The 24,749-nt window shown below is 46.2% G+C and overlaps 3 protein-coding genes across 3 annotated transcripts; 1 reads left to right on the top strand and 2 right to left on the bottom strand.

Annotated features, from left to right (window-relative positions):
• Positions 1-9,249: 9,249 nt before the first annotated feature.
• Positions 9,250-11,940, top strand: LOC118219708 (ubiquitin-40S ribosomal protein S27a-like). Its single transcript, XM_035403043.1, has 6 exons — positions 9,250-9,338; positions 9,453-9,517; positions 10,396-10,450; positions 10,641-10,726; positions 11,202-11,333; positions 11,632-11,940. The coding sequence occupies exons 2-6, from the start codon at positions 9,470-9,472 to the stop codon at positions 11,779-11,781; spliced, it is 471 nt and encodes a 156-aa protein (XP_035258934.1). The 5' UTR covers positions 9,250-9,338; positions 9,453-9,469; the 3' UTR covers positions 11,782-11,940.
• Positions 11,941-12,407: 467 nt separating this feature from the next.
• mtif2 (mitochondrial translational initiation factor 2) lies at positions 12,408-19,942 on the bottom strand. Its single transcript, XM_035406747.1, has 14 exons — positions 19,664-19,942; positions 18,921-19,138; positions 18,156-18,300; positions 17,598-17,769; positions 17,035-17,195; positions 16,468-16,644; positions 15,950-16,089; positions 15,497-15,621; positions 14,964-15,168; positions 14,521-14,773; positions 13,988-14,128; positions 13,296-13,460; positions 12,945-13,085; positions 12,408-12,785 (listed from the first exon to the last, which is right to left on the bottom strand). Exons 2-14 carry the CDS (start codon positions 19,134-19,136, stop codon positions 12,616-12,618), a joined length of 2,211 nt encoding a protein of 736 aa, XP_035262638.1. The 5' UTR covers positions 19,137-19,138; positions 19,664-19,942; the 3' UTR covers positions 12,408-12,615.
• A 128-nt stretch (positions 19,943-20,070) lies between these two features.
• sde2 (SDE2 telomere maintenance homolog (S. pombe)) lies at positions 20,071-24,199 on the bottom strand. Its single transcript, XM_035406748.1, has 7 exons — positions 23,799-24,199; positions 23,470-23,587; positions 23,038-23,149; positions 22,719-22,888; positions 22,298-22,388; positions 21,446-22,109; positions 20,071-21,155 (listed from the first exon to the last, which is right to left on the bottom strand). Exons 1-7 carry the CDS (start codon positions 23,898-23,900, stop codon positions 20,940-20,942), a joined length of 1,473 nt encoding a protein of 490 aa, XP_035262639.1. The 5' UTR covers positions 23,901-24,199; the 3' UTR covers positions 20,071-20,939.
• Between the last annotated feature and the right edge of the window lie 550 nt (positions 24,200-24,749).

Here is a 24,749-nt window from a genome sequence, read left to right as displayed (position 1 = left end):
GCTGTTGTGGTAATCCTGAGAAACAGCAAACTGGGTATTCCATATTACTGAGCAGAAGTGTGCCGTGTACACACACTCTCTGTGTGACTCATCACCAAAGCAATCCCCGGTACCAATGATCCGTGAGCAAACACGCCAGCCGCATTATCTCTGAGAGGTGTGCGGCCATCTCTGTATCGGAAGTTCTTGTTTTTTTATCATGCCTCGGACATTTAAAATCGAACTGGAATCAATAGTTTGTCCTCAAATGATTGTACATTTTCAAATGAAAATGGTAGTGTAATAAATATATAAAGACATAAATATACAATAAATATGGTATTGAATGTGTGACAAGAATAACACTATTTTAAAGTATATCAGTTACTCCTACTTTAAAATGGATCCATGTAATGCAGCACACAAAGCTATATGTAAAACATTTAGAATTCAGAATGTATTTGATACACATGCAAACAATGCATTCAGTAAATTTAGGATTTTATGTCTTTGTGCAGAATGGGAATTTGAGGGATAAAGCCTGGTTTATGAAGCAAGTTCCATGGCCAGGCTTTGTCTGCTGATACGGGTGTGTTTCTGTGCTGAGAGACCTAGCTGGTGAACAGTTAACAGGGGTGGGCGGGGTCTGGCTAGGCAGATGATGTAACCATGTCAATATATCAGGATACTCTGGAGAGGTCTGCGGAGGTCTGAGCACCAGCTGCCCCCCCCCCCCCAAACAGCAGACACATTTTACCCACAATGCCCTGCACCAGACAGCCACGTCTGTTCCGCTGCAGATGCAGAGACAGCCGGTTGCTGGCCAAATGAAAACATACACAGGAAAGAGCGGCATCTGCTGATGTCATCACTGGTACACCGAGGACATCAGCATCTCTGGCAGATACGTTTTTTCAGCATTTAATGTCTAATACCATTTACCATATGAAACTTAAATTCAATATCATATCACAGAATGACATTTATGAAATTGTGTGCCAGACGAGTAATATGTTTGTTCACATATGCTCCCACTCATCTCAATCTACCCTCTCTGCAATCCACAGCTTCTGGTTTATTATTTTTGAGTCATTGAACCAGCGAGAATGGAAGAACGCATCTGAGAAAAACAGCGTGTGCTATGTGTCCTCTGTGGAGGGCACAGCTGAATTTATGATGTGAGATTCAGAGAAAATGTTGTTGGTACAGCATCACATAGACGTTATGCCAAAATGGAGAGCTATCTCTGGGATTTCTGATTCGGGAACTGCATGACTCAGCAGAATAGTGTCATTCCATCTTCTGATATGGTGCTGAGAGACCTCATAAATGGCTATGGACTATAGCAGTTAAGGAACTGAGCTTGTGACTCAGAGGTTGCTAGTTCACATCCGGGGTGGGGCACTTGCTGACTTAGCCTTGAGTAGGGTCCATAATGTGAGTTGCTTAAAATAAATATCCTACATGTCTTAGTCACTCTGGATAGGAGTATCTGCTAGATTGGTAAATAAAATAAGTCCCGTTTGAGTGGCCTGTGATCCCCATAGCACAAGACAGATCAGAACCCTGAGAAAAAATCAGCAAATCAGGAAGCTCAGTCCCAGCCAATCAGGAAATTCAGTCCCAGCCAATCAGGAGGTTAGGTCCCTCCCAATCAGGAAGTTCAGTCCCAGCCAATCAGGAAATTCAGCCCCAGCCAATCAGGAGGTTATGTCCCAGCCAATCAGGAAGTTCAGTCCCAGCCAATCAGGGACCAAGCCCTATTTTAGTCTCATCAGTAAGCTGTGTCAGGAAGGCCAGCAGAGAGGTCCATGGGATTGATGATGCCTTATCTCCAGACTCAGCGCAATGAGGTCCCTTTTCCGATATTACTGATACAAAAGCGCTGTCTGCCAAATAGAAAGTATTCATTTTGAAGAACGAGGCGGAAGGGGGGGGGGGGGGGGGGGGGGTTTAAACGTCCTGCGGCGGTACGGAAGGACATCGCTCATATCTGAGCCCAGCAGAGGAGGACCGGGACCAGCGCCAGCGACTCGACTCAGCAGAACAGCTGGCCTTGACCATCAGCCGCCATCTCGCAGCAGCCGCCTGACCCGGCGGGATGGATAGTCACTGTGTCAGGCAGCGCTAGCTCCATCTGACTCCTCCCCAACCCCAGCATCAGCATCAGCCTGGGGCGAGCACACCCCTGCATCACTCCCGCCGGTCAGAGGTCACAGCTCAGAGCCCCTCCCCCTGCCCCCTGCATGGCCTCCATAGCCACGCCCACCTATGTGCAAACCTCAAACTGATCTCTGAATCAATACGCAATCCGCAGGAAACAACACCAAACACAGAATATTACGGGAATGTGCTTCTCTTATTTTGAGGTTATTAGCTGGTTGGCGGTTGAGGCCCCTCACCCAGACACGTCATAATAACATGTAGTCCCCCCCGTAACATATTCCCAAAAACACTGCAAACTCCAGTTAACTAACCCAAGCAAAACAGCTGTACTGTTGCAACACAAGAGTGCACACAAGGACTTTTTTTCCTGCCTGGCAGCTTATTATACAAACTCACTACTGCATGACATTTCGTGTTAAAATGAAATTTCATTTTCTGATTCTTCGCAGTTTGACGTCCGGAAGCCGTGAAGCGCACAGTGATGAGTCACTCAGAGCTGAGAGACTTTGGGGGCCGAGATGGTGTCAGTTTTCAAGCTGGAGTACTGGCTCTCGGCTATGCCCTTCTCGACAGACCCAAAAGCTGGTTAAATCAATTATTAATGAGGAACACAGCAAACATCGCCTAGCATGGAGCCTCTCACAGCCCCAGCCTATTCACTGTGGTAATGACTAAGGCTAAAACATTAAGGTTAAAACACAAATTTATTTGAAATGCAATTTGTAATGGGTTCTATCCTACAACCTGGGTCAGCTTTGTAGTGCTGTTACAAAAGCAGACAATGACATTTTGATTAACAGCAGGATGACTCATTTGAATTGGCATAATAGTAAGGTTTAAATCGCTTTTCTGTTGCTGGGGTTACCATTTTCAACAGAAAAACCGAAAAGCAGACGTGTCACTGTAAAGACAACACAGGAAAACCTCAACCACACTGTCACTGCTACAACCAAACAATAATCCAGGCTCATAAAAGCAATTATTACAAGGATATCCACACAGAAAGAAAAATATTCAAGCTAGTGAGGCTTTGCTGTAGATGTTTTTTTCAGGCCTGGTGAAATGGAGGACAAAAAAATTCCCTTCACACTCAGTCATATATAATGTTTGTGTAACCATGCGGTAACGACATGGGCATGTTAGCGCTCTGCTAGGACATGGCAGCACCGCAATGAGAACATTTTGTGCTAACGTGGAGAAAGCTCACAGGCAGGTGCTGTGACAGAAAGAGAGAGCAAGACAGACAGAGGGAGAGACAGAGACAGGGAGATTGAGAGAGACAGATACAGAGAGAGAGAGAGAGTGAGATTGAGAGAGAGAGAGTAAGAAACAGAGAGAGAGAGAGAGGGAGAGAGCAGCCCCGTGCCATTTGAACTTCAGTTCTTCCTCTAAGCCTGAGGTGGACAGCCTGGGTCCGCTGGTTTTTATTGTTACTCAGCACTCAATCATAAATTAAAGCAGTTGGTTATACAGCTCATCTCACTTGGTTCCTTGGTCTGAATTGGTTGCTGATTTTAAGGCAAAAACAAGAAACAGCAGGCCCGGCCCTGCAATTCCTCAGGACCGGGGTCAGCCACCTCTGCTCTAGACTCTGCTTCTGAAACGGCGTGCTGTCCTTACAAACGGTTTATGAGACCTCACACAATGCGGACTGCCTCCTGAATGGGACATATGAACTACCGCCAGGTTTCACTCCAAACTACTCCGAAGCGCTGCTAACACACCTCTCTGTGGCTGTTGTATGATGGTGGCAGTGCAGTGGTTAGGGAACTGAGCACTGTGTCTCACAGGTTGCGGGTTTGATTCCCAGATGAGGCACTGCTGTTGTACCCTTGAACAAAGGTGCTTTATCGGAATTGTTTCAGTAAAGATGTTGCGCTGTATAAACTGATTGTATGTAAAAATTGTAATCTGTGTAAATTGCTCTTGATAAAAATGTCTGCTGGAAGTCCAAATGTGAAACGGTTGTGAACTGAGGTCTTGTATCGCTCTTTGTTTCTTTCCTACGAACACTTGACTTCTCTGGCATTTCAAGTACTTAATCCTGGCCGAGAGAAAATAATTCAACAAAAACTTTTTTTTTTTGGATGGGATTATGTAAAATCACCAAGGAAAAGCTTAAAGGGCATTAGAACAGGACATCTGTGGCCAGTTTGAAGTTACCCTCAGCAATCTCTCCTTCATTAGCACCACATACCTCAGGGTTTAATCACCCTTCTACAAATAGATAGCAAAACATCTGAAGGCTGCCGCCCTGTAGAATTTGTCATTGAAATGTTTGTTTTTGTCTGTCTTCACTTGCTCTCTGTGGCATGAGCTTTGACTCTCCTCCATTAAAAAGATACCACAGCCATTGGCCTCAGCCCCTTAAGCTGGGAAAGTGGGGATCTCTGTATCTGTAATTGTATTTGCGTAGTGAGAAAGAGAGGGGAATGGCTGCATTAGTGCCAGTTGTTTGCCAGTGAAATACAGTTTGTTTTAAGAGATGAACACAGAGCTAAAGTTACATCCTGCTCTTCAAGTATCTCAAAGGAGTATGTGGCTGTGTGTGACAAGGTCTAAGACATCAAACCATTTTGAGCACCTCAGTCATCATGTTTAACTGTGGTATTTTATAATTAATTCAAATGTGTGTGCCTGCATTAATTTAACATTATTTTACCAATTAATTTATGTGAAGATTACATCAATCAAACAGCACAAACATCCGAGTCGATGTTGCTTTCCTCTTTTGGGTATACTGAAAAATGATAATGGTAATCATTGCTGCATACGTTCAACTGTAACTTGCATAAAAGAGTGAGTCTGAAAATAATAGGTACTTTCTTAAATAAACAGCAGACATTTTGGATACATTAGCATACACTCATATTAAAAATGCATGTCATAGAGTCAGAGTTGATGCATCTAATGTGAAAGGTTTATAGAGGAGCCTTAGTTGTTTGTGGGTGTGTAGGTAACACAGTAATAGAGTGTGTCTGAGCGTGTCAGCTGATGTTGTGTCTAGTCAGTGCACACGCACGCAATATCACCCCGATATCTGCACACCGTAGAAGTGATGGGACACACCTCTCAGCATCGCCCTCTTCCGCACTCCCTCCCTCGCTCCCTCCCTCTCTACCTCCCTCTGTGAGTGTGGAGTCTGTCTCTGCCCCCACCCCCCACAGCGTCAGCCCAAACTGCATTTTAATGCGCACAGCCTGCTGTCTCCTTCACTGCAGAGATCAACAACAGCAGGAAGGTGGAGAAAACGCTGATGCTGCATGCTCGCAAAGACGCCCTCCCTCTCTCCCTGGCTCACTGTCTCCCCCCTCTCTCCCTCTCTCTTTCCCTGTCATCTTCCCCCCCTTCTCTCTCTCTTTCCCTGTCTCCCTCCCTCCCCCCCCCCCCGCGCGGTAGTCTGCTGCCCCCGGGGGTTGTTCTGCTGGGCAGCGGGGGCTGAATCAGAGGACGCTGTCCCGACGCTCGTCATCTCGTGAAATGGCCGCAGCTTACAGCACACAGATCGTCTGCATCACATGACCTTCAGAGCCGAGCCGAGCAGAGTCCTGCATCACAGTCCTCTTCACATCACCCTTAATGCCGGGGAGGATAAGAGCCAAGCGATCCGCTCAGTACATCGACCAGCCGCTATAGATACAAGCGTGCTGGGAGTGGCGTATCCCAGCATGCTCAGAGTGACTGGGGGAGCGATGGCAGCAGGGAGGGGGTGAGGGAGTGGGGGAGGGGAGGGGAGGGGGGGGGGGGGTGGGTGTGGCAGCAGGGAGAGGGTGGGGGAGCGCGGCAGCAGGGAGGGGTGGTTCGGAGGTGGGCGTGGCAGTGAGTGAATCACGCCTGTGTGTCTGACAACCTGCAGGCAGAACAGCCTGGCTCATTCTTAGCCCTTTTTATTCAGCCAATAACGTTGCCAGAGTGCTGGAGGGACGTTGCCGTGACGCTGCAGAAGTGTTGCACTGCGCTAGCAGGTTCTGTGCAGTGGGTGGTGATCTCCAGCAGGTGGATGAGCTGCGGTGAGACGCTGCGATGTGAGGCCCTGCTGCACTCTGTCTCACTGCAGGTGCAGACTCATACAGCCCTGTCTGTCCTGCCTGGCAGCAATGACTCGCCAAAACCCAGCACAAGAGACTATACATTACTATACATACACACTGTACACACAAACGCACACACTACACACACCCACACACTACACACTACACACACATTATACACACACTACACAATATACACACACACACACACACACATTATACACACACTACACACTATACACACACAGGCACAAACACACACACTATACACACACACATTCACACACAGACGCACACACTACACATACACACTATTACACACACACACACACACACACACACTGAAAAGATCTTAAACATAAGGAATGAAATATGAACGGACCACAGAGGATCTGACAATAATCTCTGGCTAGTGTTTACACCAGTGGAGCACCAAAACAGGCTTTAAATTAGAAACAGTTTGATCGCATATGAGAGTATAAATATTAATCTCTTATTCAGAGGCAGACAAACAGCTTTCTGATCAATATTAATATCCAGCCTATTTAATTTATGGGCCAGATACAAACTGGGCCTCAGGAGTGCGTTTGGCCGTGAATAAGAGCTCAAACAGGGCAGCACACATCTCCTCCAGCAGCTCATCCAGGTCACTGAACTGAACTGGTCATAAAAACGTTTCTGCCAACAGGTCTGAAGGATCACACTGCCTTCTGATCGAACCCTGTGGTTAGTTGTGTTCAAATGAATGAACATTTACCTTCATAAGTTAATGTTACACTACATCTTTGACATTCGCTGACATTCACTTTCCCAGGTTAAGGCCTGTCAGTGGCTGAGCATTCTGAGATTGCAGTTAAAAAGCTTTCAGCATAGAGGCCTGAAAACCAGGTGAATTTGCAGATGGGTATTTTGCAAGTGTACAGATATTACTTGTGTTCCTGAGTTCTTTGTCTTGTCCTTATTGGTCCAAATTGCTATTATGGCAATAACAAAAGTGTAAATGTTGTGGTTGTGATTTAAAAGCACCATGTATGACCATTTGTGCATTAGACAGAGGTATTTTAATGGAGCAATGTTCTGAAAATCTTTAGCACTATGATTTTTTTTTTTTTTAAGCACTGTGTTTGTAGCCTGTTTGGTGACTCCTGCTCAACCCTATGACATGAACACCCAAGTGTATTTGGTCATGAAGACCGTTTGCTTTTAGTCATACTGCGCACAAGCCTCTGGCCTCAGACTATTGATGATATCAGTCTTCATTTAGTGGTGTGAGTCAGACCTTCGCCCCAGAGAGCCACTCCTCCGCATCAGAAATGAGCCCCCTGGTGAGTCTGGTTCATTTTAAGACCTATAGATGAGCAAAGGAACAGCATCCAGGCAAACCAGAAGCTTCTGGGTTTTTTTTAATTTATTTTTTATTTTTTTACCTCTTCTGTTCTTTTACTGCAAATGATCTGTTGTGGGTTTTAAATTTGAACCCGAGCCGTCTGCGAGTTGTTTGGTGAGGTTTTAAAACGGTGCTGGTTGAGCAGAGCAAGAGGAAAGCAGGGCAGAATGGTCGAGGCCGTGGGCTGTGTTTGTGCACAAAGGGGGCTGTATTGACTCTGCTGTCTCGCATTTACATAAATCTCCCATCAGGACCACAAAGAGTCCTCTGTGCGGGAGGAACACAGACGGGGCCTGTGTGCGCGCCTCCGAGTCTTTAAACTCCCCGCGACATAGCTGCACGCAACACAAAGACAAGCCCGCTGCCAGCACAACCGCTCGCTCCTCATTACCGTCCCTCCGCCGTGGAAAACAGATTGACATTTTCTTTGAGGTGGCTGACAAATGCGGAAAACGCATTTATGCCCCGCCAATTTTCAAGCCTACGCTGTTTTTTTTTTTTTTTTTGTATGATGACGGTTATTTCCACTAGGCTATTTTTGCAAGACCCTTAGAAATAGCCTGTCACCCAGTACTAAATCAAAAGGCAGAACACGGCTGACATTGCACTGCCCAAAAGCTGGCCATCACAACAATGTTATGAAAATGTTCTTCATTAGCTGCCTAGTGGTGGTTTGTCTGTTTAATTAAAACTCAGAGCCTCACATTCAAATAATTACGTGCACATTCACAAAAGAGAAAATCCATAATTGTGAGTGGTCCAATGAATCAATCATGGAATTTAACCTCAAACAGTGATGCGTTGCCGGTTTGTGCTATGCAGTAGTTGTGTTGTAGTCCTGCCAATGGCGCATTGTATCAGATCGGGAAAGGGTGAGGTTTGACTCAAGAGCGCCCTCTTGTGACTGTCGCTTTACACAAACCCATTCTACATAACTACTCCTTCCATAACTTGCCGCTTAAGACTCCAAGACATCTGTTTGGGCGTCAGGCAGGACACAGCATCAGCATTAAGGCCTGTTCTCTCAAGGTAACATGGCCCAGATAAGCCTTCACCTAAAGGGAAAGCTCACAGCCACTTCAAATAACAGTCACACAAAGCGCAGTCAATTCACAAGCCACTTGAGTAGGGCGGGGACAATCCAGATCTCACATGTTTCTTCAGCTTCAGTCAGTTTTTAAATGATCTGAAAGAACTTAACCAGAACCTGTGATATTAGGCTATAACATGACTTACGAGGCGTATGTGTGTTTTTCTCTGAGAATAAGTATGAATGAAAAGACACAAACGAAGAACCTACAGAAATTCACATTTTACAACTTTAAAGACACGCATGACAAATAGGTTCAGCGATAAATGGGATCTCTGAAATGTTCAGACAGCAAGGGGAATAATTAAATGTATCAATCAAAGCTTGGCTTTTGGCAGGTTGTACTCACTCACCAGCCATCTACAGGCTGCCAGCTGGCATTGAGCAGAGGTGCAGGTAGAAAGAGCCGAATGGAAGAAAAAAATAGATATTTTTTTCTTCGTCATTTAACCTCCCCATATAGCAGATACGTTTGACGGAGAAAATGCATTCATCACGCCAGTGACCAAGCGTTGTCGTTAAAGGTGCGTTACCGCCACCTTCTGCTAGTTAGAAGTTAGAGCATGGGTTAGAGGCATAAAATAATACAAACAGGCATCGCTGCAGACGACTATCCGCGCCCTGCGCACCCGTGCTGCAGGGAAAAGGCCCCCTCCTTCTGATCCGCATGTAGCGAAGGGCCGTGGTGAGTCAGTTCTCTCTGGCTAAGGAGTTAATTATTCAATCAAATTTATATAGTTTATTTTCATTAAATATGTTGTCAAGATCAAAATGGGATAATCTTCATTCTTGTCTGCAGGTGGCTCCGGGTTCAAAATGCAGATATTCGTGAAAACCCTCACGGGGAAGACTATAACCCTAGAGGTGAGTGACCAGTATGGTGATACCGTCAGCTGGCGTTTGCCATGCACGAAGAACACGTTTAGCTAGCTAGCTGACTAGTTATCCTAGCAAAAGTAGGTGAATTAATGTGGAGTTAGCGTATGTGTAACAGTGGTTGCATTTATTCCCAATACAGACTGAATTCTACAGTTCATGTTCTGCTCTGTGTGGAAAAATGGAAATTAACCCTCGGGACTATTCGTTAGTTACACTTCTTGTGCATTGGTGAAAAATTGGCTATTGGATACCGAACGTTAGCTAGCTAGCCAGCCAGTGCAATAAAAATGCAATATAACTTGGCTAATGCCCAGCTACTTCACTAAAATAACAGTCAGTTCAGTGTTATCAAACGTGGAGACATCTTGCGCAATTTAGGAACCACTTTTCTTAATCTTCTCTTAAACTTAATTTTGCTGTAATGGTTAGCGGTACTGAGACATTGTAGCTAACGATAGCTGTCAGTTGCTAACTTCCGTGTTCCATGTCATAATGTAATCATTTTGGTCTCTAACATTGGCTGATTATAATTAACGTTGCGGTGGGTAGTTAGCGTTATCCAGTAGTGTCATCGAGTTAGCTTGCTGGCTCACGGTTTGGTAGGTGTGGCAATGTTCACACTCTTTGACAGTCTTGACAAGACTGACAGATGTAGAGCCATGCGTTTCTGCGGGTGAATGTGACGCGTTAGTTAAAAAATAGTAACTACTTACTGTTTATAGCATAAAGCAGAGGTCATTATCGTCTTTGTATAAAGTTATTTTGCCTGTGTAGCTTCCCTCTGGAGTGTTTTATGTCAAATCTTTAGAGTAGGTTGATGTTATGTCCGCAATTAGTCTAATGTTCACTTTGCATTTTAACAGGTTGAGCCTTCAGATACAATAGAAAATGTCAAGGCTAAGATCCAGGACAAAGAAGGTAAGGAGTTGTGTTCTAAATAAAAACGAGATGGTTATTGACATGAGTATTTTATTTTTATTTTATTATGTGGTTCATTTTCTCTTGAAATGCTTGTTTAATGCTGATGCAATTTGGTTGGTTAATTAATTAAACTCCTTGGTTAGAGTTTTCATTGCCAATTCGGTGAACAGGCTTACTGTGCTTGTAGGAATCCCACCCGATCAACAGAGGTTGATCTTTGCGGGGAAACAGTTGGAAGATGGACGAACCCTGTCTGACTACAACATCCAGAAGGTGGGTTACTGTACCCCTTTCTCACTTTGAATACTGACACAGGTTTCTCTCAAATTTAAAAGCACCCAAAACCAAAGACTGTGGCTGTAGTCAGCATGAGACTCCCTCCTAAACTTTACATCAGTTGTAACCAACCCTTTTCCTGAAGATTTACCATCCTGTAGGTTTTCACTATAACCCTAACAAAGCACCTAATTCAACAGCTAGAGATCTTGTTTAGCTATTAATTAGTAGAATCCAGTGAGCCAAATTGGAGTTGAAATGAAAACCTATAGGATAGTGGATCTCCTGGAACAGGGTTGTTACCCCTGCTTTCATGATGAAAAAAACTCTACTTTAGAGAGTCCCTGAACCTTTGTTGAAAATTCCCAACCTATGGATATTTTATGATGCTGACTGGCATGACTGTGGTTTGTGATGCTGACCGTGGTATGACTGCGGTTTGTGGTGCTGACTGTGAGGTCTTCAACTCTAGGAGTCCACACTGCACCTGGTGCTCAGGCTGCGCGGTGGTGCTAAGAAGAGGAAGAAGAAGTCCTACACCACACCCAAGAAGAACAAACACAAGAGGAAGAAGGTCAAGCTGGCAGTGCTCAAGTACTACAAGGTACAAGCTCACTTCCTGCTCTGGGGCCTGTCTGTTTTTAGGCATGCATTTCCCTGTCCTGCTGTGGAGTGAGAATTTATCAAAAATTGTTTTGGAGTTGAAATGGGTTCCTTTTCCAATGAATATGCAAAACAGCTAAAACTAATAGCCCTCCTGTAAAAAGTAATAAAATATCGATCTGAAATGGAAACAGTCATAGAAGTGGATTTACTTAATCAGCTCTGTGTTGAAGTTCAGAGAAAAAGGCCACTCCCCCAGGAACGCGCGTCCCTCACCCTGGCTCCTCCCTCCCCTCCAGGTTGACGAGAATGGAAAGATCCACCGTCTGCGGCGGGAATGTCCCGCGGACGAGTGCGGGGCGGGCGTGTTCATGGCCAGCCACTTCGACAGACAGTACTGCGGGAAGTGCTGTCTAACCTACTGCCTGAACAAACCCGAGGACAAGTGAGAGAGCAGAGCCAGCTGCTGCAGGGCCCCACCCATCCCTACCACCACCTCCCCCCCCCCCCCCCCCCGGACTACCAGCAACCCTCCATTTTATGCTCTGTAAACCATAAAGCAAAATAAAAAGGGTGTGGCTGGCCTGCTGCTGCCTGCTCCAAATGAGTGTCTGCGTGATATGTTTTCAGTTTTCTGGCCGGTTCAGATCAGAACGCCATCAGGCAAGAAGCTGTTTACAGAAAATTCTGCACAGAGGGCTGAGTCGCAGAAAGTATGATAGCTGCTGTCACTGCAATGGCCAATTACCACAACTCGTAAGCACTTATACAGAAGCAGTCATTCAATTTAACTGTCATTTTGATGTTGACTGTAGTCTGCACTCAGTAACAATAGGTTTTTTTTTTTTTTTTTAAACCCATCTTGTGCTCTTACCTGATCTGTGCACTGTAAAATATACAGAAAAAGCATTAGTTTGCAAATATGTTGATTATATTTTCTACCTCTGTCACTAAGGTTGAAACATTCAGCTGTAACTGGGCAAGTATTGGGGCTAAAGGCAGGTTCCTCTGAGTGTCCCAGAACCACAGTGGGGTTTTCCTCCACCAATGCATTCAGTGAAAACCCCTCACCACATTGTGTCATTTTAATTTATTACCTGAGCACATTATTTACAATTTTCATCACTTTGCTGCAGATTCAGTGATGCAATTCACAACAAAAAAATATGGACATAGTGGTATTTTACACCATCTTCTGTTGAATCTCTTCAGATCTGTCTGGTGCGTAAGCGTATTTGAGGGGGGAAATGTTCAGTCTGTGAGTGCCACGCCCAACGCAGTCCTTAGAACCCAGGGTCCCAGGGGATCGTCTGCTGCTTCTCCGTCTCCTCGTAGCAGATGATCTCGTCTCCGGGCCTGAAGTCCACGTCCTGGTCCAGGGAGAGCCCGCACTCCATGCCCGTCTTCACCGTCGTCACCGCGTCCTTGTGGTGCTTCAGCGTCGTCAGGGAGCCTGGAGGACGACAGGAAGTAGGAAATGGGAAAGGGGAAGTGTGTCATATACACGAGACATAACTGTGGAGATTGGCTGTGTAAGATAGCGGTTAGGGAAACTGGGCCTGTCATTGGGGTTGAGCCCCCCTGTGGGGGACACCATCTGCAGCTGGCCTACCTTCCCACAGGACGTCTCGGCCGCGAATGAGGCGAAACTTCATCCTCCGGTCAAGCAGCCCCCTCTGCACCCTGCAGCCAGCGACCCCCACCTTCTTCTTCCCCTCCGTCACCTCGAATGTGGCGAGCACGGATGCCTCCCCTAAAAACAGCACGAGTACTGCGTTCAGAGCATGTCCCGCCCACACGAGGGACAAACATGATTACCTACGCACCAGCGAAATCCCTGCTGGTCTTTCACCAATACAACCCAATTCTCTTCTTGTTTTTTGTCTGTAACATTGTTTGCTACTAATGTCCGGTGCAAGAAGAGAGGGGCGGAGCGTTATCTCTGACGCTCTGGGGAACGCACCAATCACGTTCTCCTCCAGTGTGGGCGGCAGTCTGCTGCTCAGCTCGTCCTTCAGGTCGTTGAAGAGCTTGTAGATGACGTTGTGCAGTTTGACGGGGATGCCTCTCTTCCCCGCACTCTGCAGGATGGGCCTGCTCGCCTTCACGTTGAAGCCGTAAACTGTGCCTGAGGAACAGCACCACATGCAGACTGGTCCATTTGACGCTAAAATATACTAAGTGACTCAAAAATGAGTGATACAAAAATGGGTGACATACTGATGTAATGCCAAATTTGAGCAATGCCATTTCTGGGTGTAAGGTATGTTTGTGGAGAGATAATTCCAAGTACAAGGAAAGGCAGTTTGAAGATTACTTAGTGAAAAGTAGTCAGGTTAAAAATTCTGAATGACTGAATGGAAACTAACCAAGAAACTAACCCTTCTACCAGGTCATCACGCACAGCTCTTCTAAAGCTAGTCCCAGACTGGCCAGTCTATAGAGGAAGGGTGGAACTGAGCTGGTAATGTAGTGTAATGGTTAGGGAACTGGGCTTGTAACTAAGTGGTTGCAGGTATGATTCCCAAATGGGGCACTGCAATTCTGGCTTTGAGCATGGTATTTAACCCAAATTGCTTCAGTGGACAGCCAGAGGTATAAACAGCGTGTATATTAAGTAACTCTGGATGAGAATGTAACACAGTAAAAGCTCACCGGAGAAGGTCTCAGCCAGGTTGAGGTCGTTCTCAGAGATGTCCCCGACTCCGAAATGCACAACGTCCAACTGGCACTGCTCATCCGCGTCATAAGTCTCCAGGATGTCCAAGATGGCCTCCAATGAACCGTCCATGTCGCCTAGCAACACAAACCAGGCCCAGTCCTTCCTGTTAGCGTGCTACACTCAGAAGACCATGGTCGTGTTCAAACTCATTTAAATGTTCCCTTGCTTTCTTATCCATTTCCCACACCTAGCAGGTTCTGTCTGTGGTCTGACTGCCTGCATGGAGCTCTCTCCATGTTCTCTGTTCCCCTGTCAGGATCTATAGTAAATTAAACGGCCTCTTCACACATTACTGTGTGTCTGTACTGCATGTCTGTGTTGTGTGGGTCTGTACTGTGTGTCTGTGCTCAATGTGTACTGTGTCTGTGCTCAGTGCCTGTACTGCGCGTCTGTGCTCAGCGTGTCTGTGCTGCATGTCTATGCTCAGCGTGTCAGTGCTGTGTGTCTATGCTCAGTGTGTCTGTACCTTTGATAATGAGGGGCAGGGTGAGCTCCTCTCTCTCGGCTTTCTCACTGGGCCTCATGGCCATGAGGTGTTTTTCGGTTTTGTAACGGACGCGCCTCCTCTGGTACCAGGTCAGGTGGGCCAGCGCCTCCCTGTCCTTCCTGTAGCTCTCCAGGTGCTCCTGCTGTTTGGCCTGGATGACCTGCTGGTCCTGCTTCTCCTTCTCCTGCTCCTCCACGTACTCCCGCCACTCCACCACCTCCCGGGCCCTTTGCTGCGGGGGCCACAGTGTTATTACAGTTCATCACATCCCCATCCAGCATCCAGCTCCAAGGCTTGTGTCCCTCCTGACCCTAGACTTGACCCCTCATCACCTCAGACTCCTCCCCCTCCTTACCTCAGACTCCACCCCCTTTTTGCCTCTTACTCCACCCCCCTCACCTCAGACTCCGCCCCCTCCTCACCTCAGACTCCACCTCCAGGATCTCGTCCCCTGCAGAGGGCAGCTCCTTCCATCCTGCAATTTCCACGACGACGCTGGGCCCCGCCTCATTCATCGCCAGCCCGTTCTCGTCAAATAGGAAGCGCACTTTGGCCCAGGCCTTCCCCGCCACCAGAACACAGCCCCTCTTCAGGGTCCCACGCTGGATTATCGCCGAAGTAATGGGGCTGCGGAGAAGAACAACCCATAAAATGTGTCGACAACCACAAAAATATTGCATTTTAACAGTGGAGTGATCGATAACAGTTTCCTTTAATAGGGTTAAAATATTTCAGATGCACATGTGACCCAGGTCATGTGATGCAGGTCTGTGCGTGATGTCACTCAGGTCATGTGACACAGGTGTGTGTATGATGTCATTCAGGTCATGTAACCCAGGTCATGTTACACAGAACTGTGCATGATTTCACTAAGGTCAGGTGCCGCAGGTTTGTGCGTGAGGTCCTGCAGGTCAGGTGATGCATGACATATGATGCAGGTCTGCATTGGCCCCACCCTTTGCCCTTGTTGGTGTGGCTCTCAATGACGGTTCCCTCCACCAGCCCTTTGGGATCGCCCTTCAGCTCCAGAAGCTCCGCCAGGGCCGCTGTGGCCTCCGCCAGTTCCAGAAGGTTCTCCCCCTGAAGAATGAGAAGATGCAAGCTGACCGAAACCCCGCCACAGACTCTACACACTCACACACTCCTTCTGTCCACTCTGCTGCTGTACTACAGGAGGTCCTGATTGGCAATGGTTCTTCTGTAGTATTACAGTACAGAACAGCCATGACCACAATACTGCACTTGGCCCCGCCTCCTTAATGAATATTCATATAGACCTTTATAATATGGAGCTAATAATCTGCTGAGTGTAAAGAATGGCAGAGGTCAGTGGAAGGGTGGAGGTAATCAGCTGATTGGTGGAAGGGTGTAGGTAAGCAGCTGATTGGTGGAAGGGCAGGAGACTCACCTTCAGCGCAGACACGTGCACGGCCTGCACGTCGCCCCCCAGCTCCTCACACACCACACCGTGCACCAACAACTCCCGCTTCACCCGCGCTGGGTCCGCCTCAAACTTATCACACTTATTCACCGCTACGATGATGGGCACTGCAACACACACACACACACAAAAAGAATCAGCGGCACTGCAATGCACACACACACACACACACAGAATCAGCGGCACCGCAATGCACACACACACACACACGCAGAATCAGCGGCACCGCAATGCACACACACACACACACACACACAATAAGCAGCACTGCAACACACAAACACATATAACCATTGGCACTGTAAGGTACTATACTGCACTGTAATGCACTGTAACATGTTACAATATAATGTACTGTAATATAATACACAGTAATATAATGTACAGTAATATAATACAAGGCAATAAATTGTAATGCAATTCACTGGAGTATATTGTCATGTAATGGAGTGTAATGCACTGTGAGGTAATGTAGTGTAATGTACCCTTGGCCTTCTGGGCGTGCTGTATGGACTCTACAGTCTGCTTCATCACTCCGTCGTCCGCGGCAACCACCAGAATGACGATGTCGGTGACCAGGGCACCTCGGGCCCGCATGGCGGAGAAGGCCGCATGCCCCGGCGTGTCCAGAAAGGTGATCTTCTCACCTGAGGGCAGCTGAACTGCATGGGACAAGAGTCAAGGGTCACAGCCTGAAAAGGGTCATGAACTCCGCACACATACAAACAATTTACCTGGGCTTTCCGATAGAGCATTCCAGCCTGAATTTATCGCTAGTGGCAGTTTAGCACTGTTCAAATTTCAGCATTCTGTCATGTTTTTCATCTAGTCCAGCTTTGGAGTTCCAGGGTATAGCTTAAACTGAGGTTAGACTAAATATATATTTGAATATCCCTTAAACTCTGGGTCCCAAGAAACTTTCAATGAAACGATTTTACTCGCCAATCAAATCTGCAGCCCTTGAATATTAGGGCATGCGTGTTACACCCCTCCCACTGACACAAAGGTCCCACCTACTGCCACTGTAGGCCCCTACCCACGGGAGTCTTTACCCAGGAAGGCCCCGATGTGCTGGGTGATCCCCCCGGCCTCGGAGGCTGCCACCTGGGTCTTCCTCAGGCTGTCCAGCAGGGTGGTCTTACCATGGTCCACATGACCCATGATGGTCACCACAGGGGGGCGAGACACCAGCACTGCTGGGTCTGGAGGAGGTCTGTAAACACACACACAAAATGCACACACACACAATCACTGACCTACCCCACCAAACTCTCATACACTGTATACTGGAAGAAGGTGTAATCTGGTTAAACAGAATAATGGAGCAGAGAGCTGATTGGGTTCCATCTTGCTTCAGTGATATTGGCCTTTGGTGATACATGAGGAGCAGCTACTCCAGATTATGATAGACACTTGCCCTTATGAAAACAGAGTGCATCATATAAATGATATAATATAATTCAATTTATTTAAAAAATATATTTAACATTGTATTTCCATATAAGCACTGTGATTATGTTATGATGCTGGTGACAGAACCAAAAGCAGAACTGACAGAAAGGCCAGAAACCCAGAGTAAAAACCAAAAAGCCGACAGGGGCCAAAAGGACCTTACTGTCTCTCCACGTCCTTGTCCTCCCTCACTTTGCTCTCGCTCAGTTTGGCCCACTTGTACTTCATCCCAGACTTCTTCACGGTCTCTTTGATCCACTCCTCTGTCAGCAGCGAGTCGGGCTCCAGGGAGTCCAGGTCCATAGAGGTGTTGAGCAGAGCCTCGTACACGTGATCTTAGGAGAGAAGCAGGCACCGAAAATAAGGTCTACGGTTTTCTTAGGCAGAACTTTGGGTAGGAGGCATAACACAAGCACCGTTTTAGACTAAAGTAAACTGTGAAACCAGCCATACTTGCAACACAATCTTCACTTCAATTTTCAGGTTCCAAAGACAAACTTAGCCTTTGGAGTGAAGTGAGGCCAGTTTTAAATTTCATAGTCTGTAAAATACCAACTGTGGTTTTCCTCCGGCACCTGATTCTCTCTCCGGCTCACTCCTATTTTCGGGGGAGTAAGCCTGCTGTTACCCACAGGAGTGCTTCGTGTTTCTCTCGGTTTAAACTACTGTTTATGCGCAGCTCCCAGACTCTGGGGCAAAGGAAATCAGCGAGTGGACATACCGACATCTTTCTTCATGGCTTGAGCCAGCTCAGACACCGTCATGCGCCGCTTAATCTCCACTTCCTGTTTCTCCTGCTTCTGTTTTGGCTTTTTTGGAGTTTTTCCAGCTTCCTTCTTTCCCTGGGGTTTTCCTGGGCTCTTGCCCTGAAGGAGGCATCAAACCCTCAATGAAAAAATCTCAACTACTCGCATACAGAAAACCCTGGGGTGTCAGGTGCTTTCAACCAACAGCAAAGATTTTAATGTTTGCGCTTATGGCACATTATGTTCAGAAGTAGGCCAATACACACACTGACTGTCTGAAGAAATATTCTGCTCCATTTCTGCAGGACTTAATATAGAGGGATGAAGTACAGAGGCTTTGGAACACGTCAAATGTGTTTGGCCTCAATTTGGTTTCTTAATTACTCACAACTGACCATAACACAGAGAAAAATACTTCAATTTGATGGTAAATTCATTTACACAGTGCTATAGCAAGTAAAGTCAAGCCTGACCTCGGACTGCAGTGGTATTCTTTGGTTTCTGTCCCCAAAATCAGATAATTTATGTTAGATTCATTACTGGTATTACTTAGTCCATGAGTAACACTGTTTACAGTATTGGTTTCTCTGCTCCCGATACTGAACATACGCCTGCATAATTTCCTTGGATGAGAAAATGTGTCACTTTGCGAATATATAGGGTATCCGTGGTCGTGCAGATCTGACAGAATCTGTACAGTGATCCACTGCAGAACGAACTGCTCGGGACGGAGCTCTTACATGCTTGGTGGCCAGGAGCCGGGTGTGATGCCGGGTGTGTGGAGGGGTCCAGGTCCAGTTAGGGTATGACAGAGGGAGAATGCTGACGCATTGTGTCGCCAGTGTTCTACATTGGGCCAGGTGCATCATATCGCAGCACGGCGCGCGCGCCAGGCCGACCGTCGTACGAGAGCGCAGGACTCGCATCACCCGGTGCAGCGCTCTGACGGTAATCATCACTGGGAATAAGACAATGGTTTGTACTTAGAAAAGCTTATGCATATAGTTTGTTTAGTACCAAATAGTCTGCTGTTGTGTATTACCACAGATCACATAATTCACCCAACCGACCGCATCTTGCGATTTCAAGTAGGCTAACAAGACCTATACAATTACTGACAATTCGCTTGGGAGCTAGTTGGGTCAGTTTAGCTCTGTCCACGCAAAACTCAGGCATTATCGATAGATCCTAGTTCAATTCAAAGACTTAATTTAGCTCTGTTAAACTCTTGGTAGTTCTAGTAAATTCGGGGGGCAAATTATGGGATATTTGAGTACATTGCCAACAAAAAGATCTGCTTGAATAACGCAAAGGACGTGAACTGTACACTTCATGTATCCCCTTATTCTAAAATTGACTTGATATTAACGTTAACTACCAAGTTAGCCTCCAACATCGTTACTGTAACTTAGCTAACTTTGGTTAGAAAGCTTGCTGACAAGGCTATAAAAGAAAGCCCTTGAAGACCATAAGACAGACTTACCGGATATTCTACCTATTTCGATCACCAATGTATGACTTCATTGCCACCGAAAAGCGTGGCATAAAAACACATTTTAAATGTACAGATCACCCTCAGCATTCATGCTCAGATGTCATTCTGCCTGTACACATGGGCGCCGCCATGACATCACTTCCCATAATGCACTTCGCCTGCTTTCCTGATGAGTTTGTTGCCTTTCCAAGCGGACTAGCCGGTTTGTTGCTTCATCGTGATTAGTCATCGTCTGAGATTCTACCGAACAGGTAAGCCGAGTGTATTTCACAAATGCGCGTACGTATCAAACGCAGTTTTTTTCTCTAAAAGACCAAATGCATGCACTGTATGGATGCAGAATGGATTCAGTCCCCCTACTGGAGAATAACAGTATAGTCATTGCATTTTTATTGAGAGTTTATTTTTATTGCATTGCATTGTGTATGTGAATATGAACGTCCGAGATAAAATCTGTTAACTTATCGCCATATCAGAATAGTCCGTGTTGCTGCGACTGAATGATAGCAATGCGTAAGCAAGTGACTCCAATCGAACAAACACACAGCAGAATTTAGGAAAATATGCTTAATATGCTTTCTCTTTCTGCTATATACCCACTCAGCTAAACAGCTTTTTCTCGGGCTAAAAATACAAAATATTTCCTCAATTTTACTTTCAATCTGAAACGATCTGAAACAAATCTAAACAAAAGTTGATTACACATCGAGACACATCTCATAACACATCTCCCTTCGTGCTTTCACAAAGTCACAGAATTTAATGATCCACAAAAACCGCAGACACCAAAAAATACATTATAAAAGTCACTGATTTAAAAAAAAAAAAAAAAAAAAAAAAAAAAGCAAAGATACTGGACACATGACCAATGACATCAGATATGAAAAGGTCTGTACAGCAAAACATTTATTGCGTAAGAAACTAATTTTAATGTTCTTGTGGGAGCGACTTAAAGAACATGGAAAATATATAAAGAATAAAACAGGCAATTGTTTTGAATGCTTATACTCTTCAAATTGTTAAATATTTACATTAACATTTTACTGTATATTCAAAGTTAAACTGAACTTTGGCTTTGTGAAAATACTCAAGTTCCCTTCCAGTGTGCAAGAATAATCAATGTCCCACATGATACAAAAAAGAAGGGGTGTGTGGTACAGAAGGGGTCCCTGCATATCTGGGGGGGGGGGGGGGGGGCTGAAGGTTTCCCAGTAGCTCTATTTCTTCCTGGGGGGGAGGGGGGGTTGAAAGGTTCCCAGCAGCTCTATTTCTTCCTGGGTTTGCTGGGCTTGGCGAGCAGGCCGGGGGGGATCTGGTCCTTGGCCAGGCCTCTGACGGAGAAGAGCCGGGCTGCCCGCTCCTGTAAGGTACCCCCACACTTCATCCCCAAACACATCAGCTCCGCCTTCAGCCTCTCCATCCCCAGGGCCTCCAGCTCCGCAGTGCCCTCTACAGTCTGGAGGTCCAGCGGCCCAACGTCCTGCAGAGCAAACCACACAAACAGAGACGTGATTTACACCCATTACTAAGGACAATACGGACTTTCAGGCTAAATCATTTCCCCAACCCTGGTGCTGAAGTGCTGCAGGGTCAATTAATTGTTCAGTTATAGTAGCTCATAACACAGTTAATTCACCTCACTTGGTTTCAGGGGTCTGAACCAAGTGAAGACCAAGATCTGTTAAACCAGCAGACACTGCAGCCCTCCAAGACAGGAGTTTAACCTGCAGGCACTGCAGTCCCCCCATGAAGCATCAGGCAATCACTTACTGCAGGTGGTGTGGCAGTGCTCTCAGCCTGTGAGTGTTCCTCAGGTCTGGGGGTGATCTGTTGTGTCTCGCTCAAAACTGGAGCTGGAGCCTCTGTCTGAACAGCAGACTCTGCCTCCCTCTGAGCTGCAGGCTCCTCCTCCCTCTGAGCCACAGGCTCCGCCTCCTTCTGAGCTGAAGGCTCCTCCTCCACCTGAACCACAGGCTCCTCCTCCCTCTGAACCACAGGCTCCTCCTCCCTCTCTACTACAGGCTCCTCCCGCTGAACGGCAGACTTCTCCTCCCTCTGAGCCGCAGGCTCCGCCTCCATCTGAACCACAGGCTCCTCCTCCCTCTGAATCACAGGCTCCTCCTCCCTCTGAACCACAGGCTCCTCCTCCCTCTCTACTACAGGCTCCTCCCGCTGAACGGCAGACTTCTGCTCCCTCTGAGCCGCAGGCTCCGCCTCCATCTGAGCCACAGTCACTGTTGTTTCCTTTAGAGACTTCTGTGAAGAGCTGGAGCGGGAGGAGCTGGAGGTGCTGGGGATCTGTGTGGGCTTGTGGGGTTGGGAGGCGGAGCTGCTGGAGGAGGAGGAAGAGGAAGAGGAGGAGGAAGGGGAGGTCCCCTCATCGCTGCCCTCGCTGTCATCCTCAGAACTGGAGAGATCATCCAGCCCACTCTGCCTGCAGAGCCAGAAACATCCCAAACCTTTCAGACCTTTCATAAGTAGACAATCTTTACTTTACCATTCTCATCTCAAAGACATAAAATGAGTGGAAAATGCCCCTTGATCTTGAAGCACCAGATCTGCTTAAAAGACGGTTTATAAACAAGAGAGGCACGCATAGCTGTTCCACTGAAGCAGACTCACCAGATACGTGGCCTCTTCCCAGGGTCCGCCCCGTGAGGGGAGGGTCTTTTCCGAGAGACTCTTGATGTTCCACTCGATGAGGCCTGCAGACCTGTCACACGATGAGCAACAGTGAACACTCCAGCACGGCTAAACTGAACACTGCAGCAAGCCTAAACTGAACATCACAGCGCAGCTAAACTGAACAGCATGGCAAGGCTAAATTGAACACTACAGTTCAGACTGAACACTGCCGATAAGTCTAGACACTACAGAAAGACTGCACGGCTGAATTGAACAGCTTGTCACAGATTGGTTTCCCAGGAAGGACAAATGAATATCCAACTCCAGCCTCATTAAATAAAGTTAGTGTCTCATGAGCAATGGGACAAAAAGACCTCTCTAAAATCAAGAGAGAAGGAAGGAAAGAAAAGTTTGGTACCTTTTTTGATGGACTCCTCCATGCGCTCGGAAATGTCCTGGCACTGTTTATCATACTCGGGGTCGTTGAAGTAGTGCTTTGGTTCCGCCAGCTTTCGCTGCAGCCGCTCCAGACGACGCTGCTCCTTCTCCGCCTCGCGATCGGCCTGCTTCTTCAGCCACTCTGCCATCCTGTCGGCGGGACGTAAATCAGCATAAAAAACATAAGAATGAACCAGTTCTGCAGCTACACGATAAAGGGTGACAGTGATCAACAGACTCAGGTTTCTTTTTCTTGTGACGGATATAGAGGAGCTGGAACCGAAGACAACAGCTCTTACTCTTTCTCATGGTTGACGTCTCTGAGACGCCTTCCGCTCAGATCCCTGCACGCCTCGCGGTTCGTAGTCTTCTCGATCTGAGCACCCAGAGCTCGGAGCATGGACCCAAAACCTGCGGGGATAAAACAGCGTCTGTCTGAAGTGCACAATATAAGAATAATTGCTCAAAACAGAACAGTCTCAAATAAAACACATTTATACCATGTGAAACGATATAGTATTATCATAAGTTCCTAAGACTATGTAGTCCTAATTTTTTCTTGTCTCTGCTAGTTAATTACTAATAAATTGTCATGTGCTTAAAATAACTGTACACAAAGTGGCCCCGCAGCTTTTATCTGCGTCTATAATGTGCTTAAAGATGTGAATGCGCGGTATGATACATTCATGAAATAACTTTAATTATACGGCTAACGTTAGCTAGCTACAGACCTCCTTTCCCTCCACAAAGCCGCGGCTCCAGCCGATACCACCCTCCCGTCTGGAGTTCCTCATCTTCCCCCAACAGCCGTCCGTTGCTCTTCACATAGAAGTCCGTATGTGGGATTCCCTAAAACCGACATTTGCTTTCAATACAACTCCAAATGCTTTCAATAAAGAAAAGCATCCTTTTCAAACGACTAACCAGCAAGCTAGACAGCCAACTGCTGAAATATCAATTTCGTTACAGTTAACCATCAGTAACCAGTAGCCTCAAGCTTAACTATTAAATTTAGGACATGGGTTAAAATAGATAGATTTATTCAAATAATTTTACTCACCCGCTCGCGAGAGAGGACATGTGTTAAATCCCCGACTGAAGCACCAAATGAGAGGTGGACTTGGCAAAGTCGCATTGAAAAATCGGTTACAAAAACTTCCATGATTTTGCGCGTCTGATTTTATATTTTCGAGAAGCAAAGTTTCAGGACAAACAATTAGCTATCACTGTACAACAGAAACCGAACTAACAGAAGATAACGACAGTTAGCCAACTGGAGGTAAGGCAACACACACGTTTCGTCCTAACAACGCCCAAATGCTAACAGTCTTTAGCGAGATAAAAACCTAATTTGATAGTTAAACAAAAAGTTTTGGCTATCCAGTTTACGTTTTAGTAAAGAAAGACCACAAGTTTCCGTACACACTAGAAATCCGCCATGTTGTTTTCAAGTGTACGTAATGACGTAATTCGCATGCGTTTGTGAACGCACTAAAAACTGGATTACCGCCACCTCTTGGAAGGGAGTGCTCTGCAAAATTAGCTCTTCTTGAAAACATGAATAAAATGAGTTTCCTTGGAATTAGGCATCCATACAAAAGTATTTATTTGGAGAAACTCAGATCGTACGAACATTATCTCGTATTGCGAACTATAGGGGGAGATAAGCATGTATTTGAAATACTTTAACTCTGTAAATGGCAATAATATTTACTCTTGCCTGTAAATTTTTCAGCCACTTGTTTTTAACCTACAATCATATTGAGGAATTTTGTTCTGAATAGAGGTCTCCTTTGAAAATTGTGACTAATTGTCAAAAATGTTACAAGTGCCCAAAAATTATTTCGAATAATTATGGATATTGGCCCGGTACAGTTCTAAATGCAAAAAAAATACAAAAAGGCATTAGGCAGATGCCAACACTAACCTTGAGGAAATACCTCTATGTTCACATACATGTATTTAAAAAGTTGAAATTTTAAAATTTTCATGACTAATGATGGTGTTGGAA

The sequence above is a fragment of the Anguilla anguilla genome, chromosome 2, assembly GCF_013347855.1.
Source record: "Anguilla anguilla isolate fAngAng1 chromosome 2, fAngAng1.pri, whole genome shotgun sequence".
NCBI lineage: Eukaryota > Metazoa > Chordata > Actinopteri > Anguilliformes > Anguillidae > Anguilla > Anguilla anguilla.
This window is presented reverse-complemented; position numbering and strand designations above follow the sequence as displayed.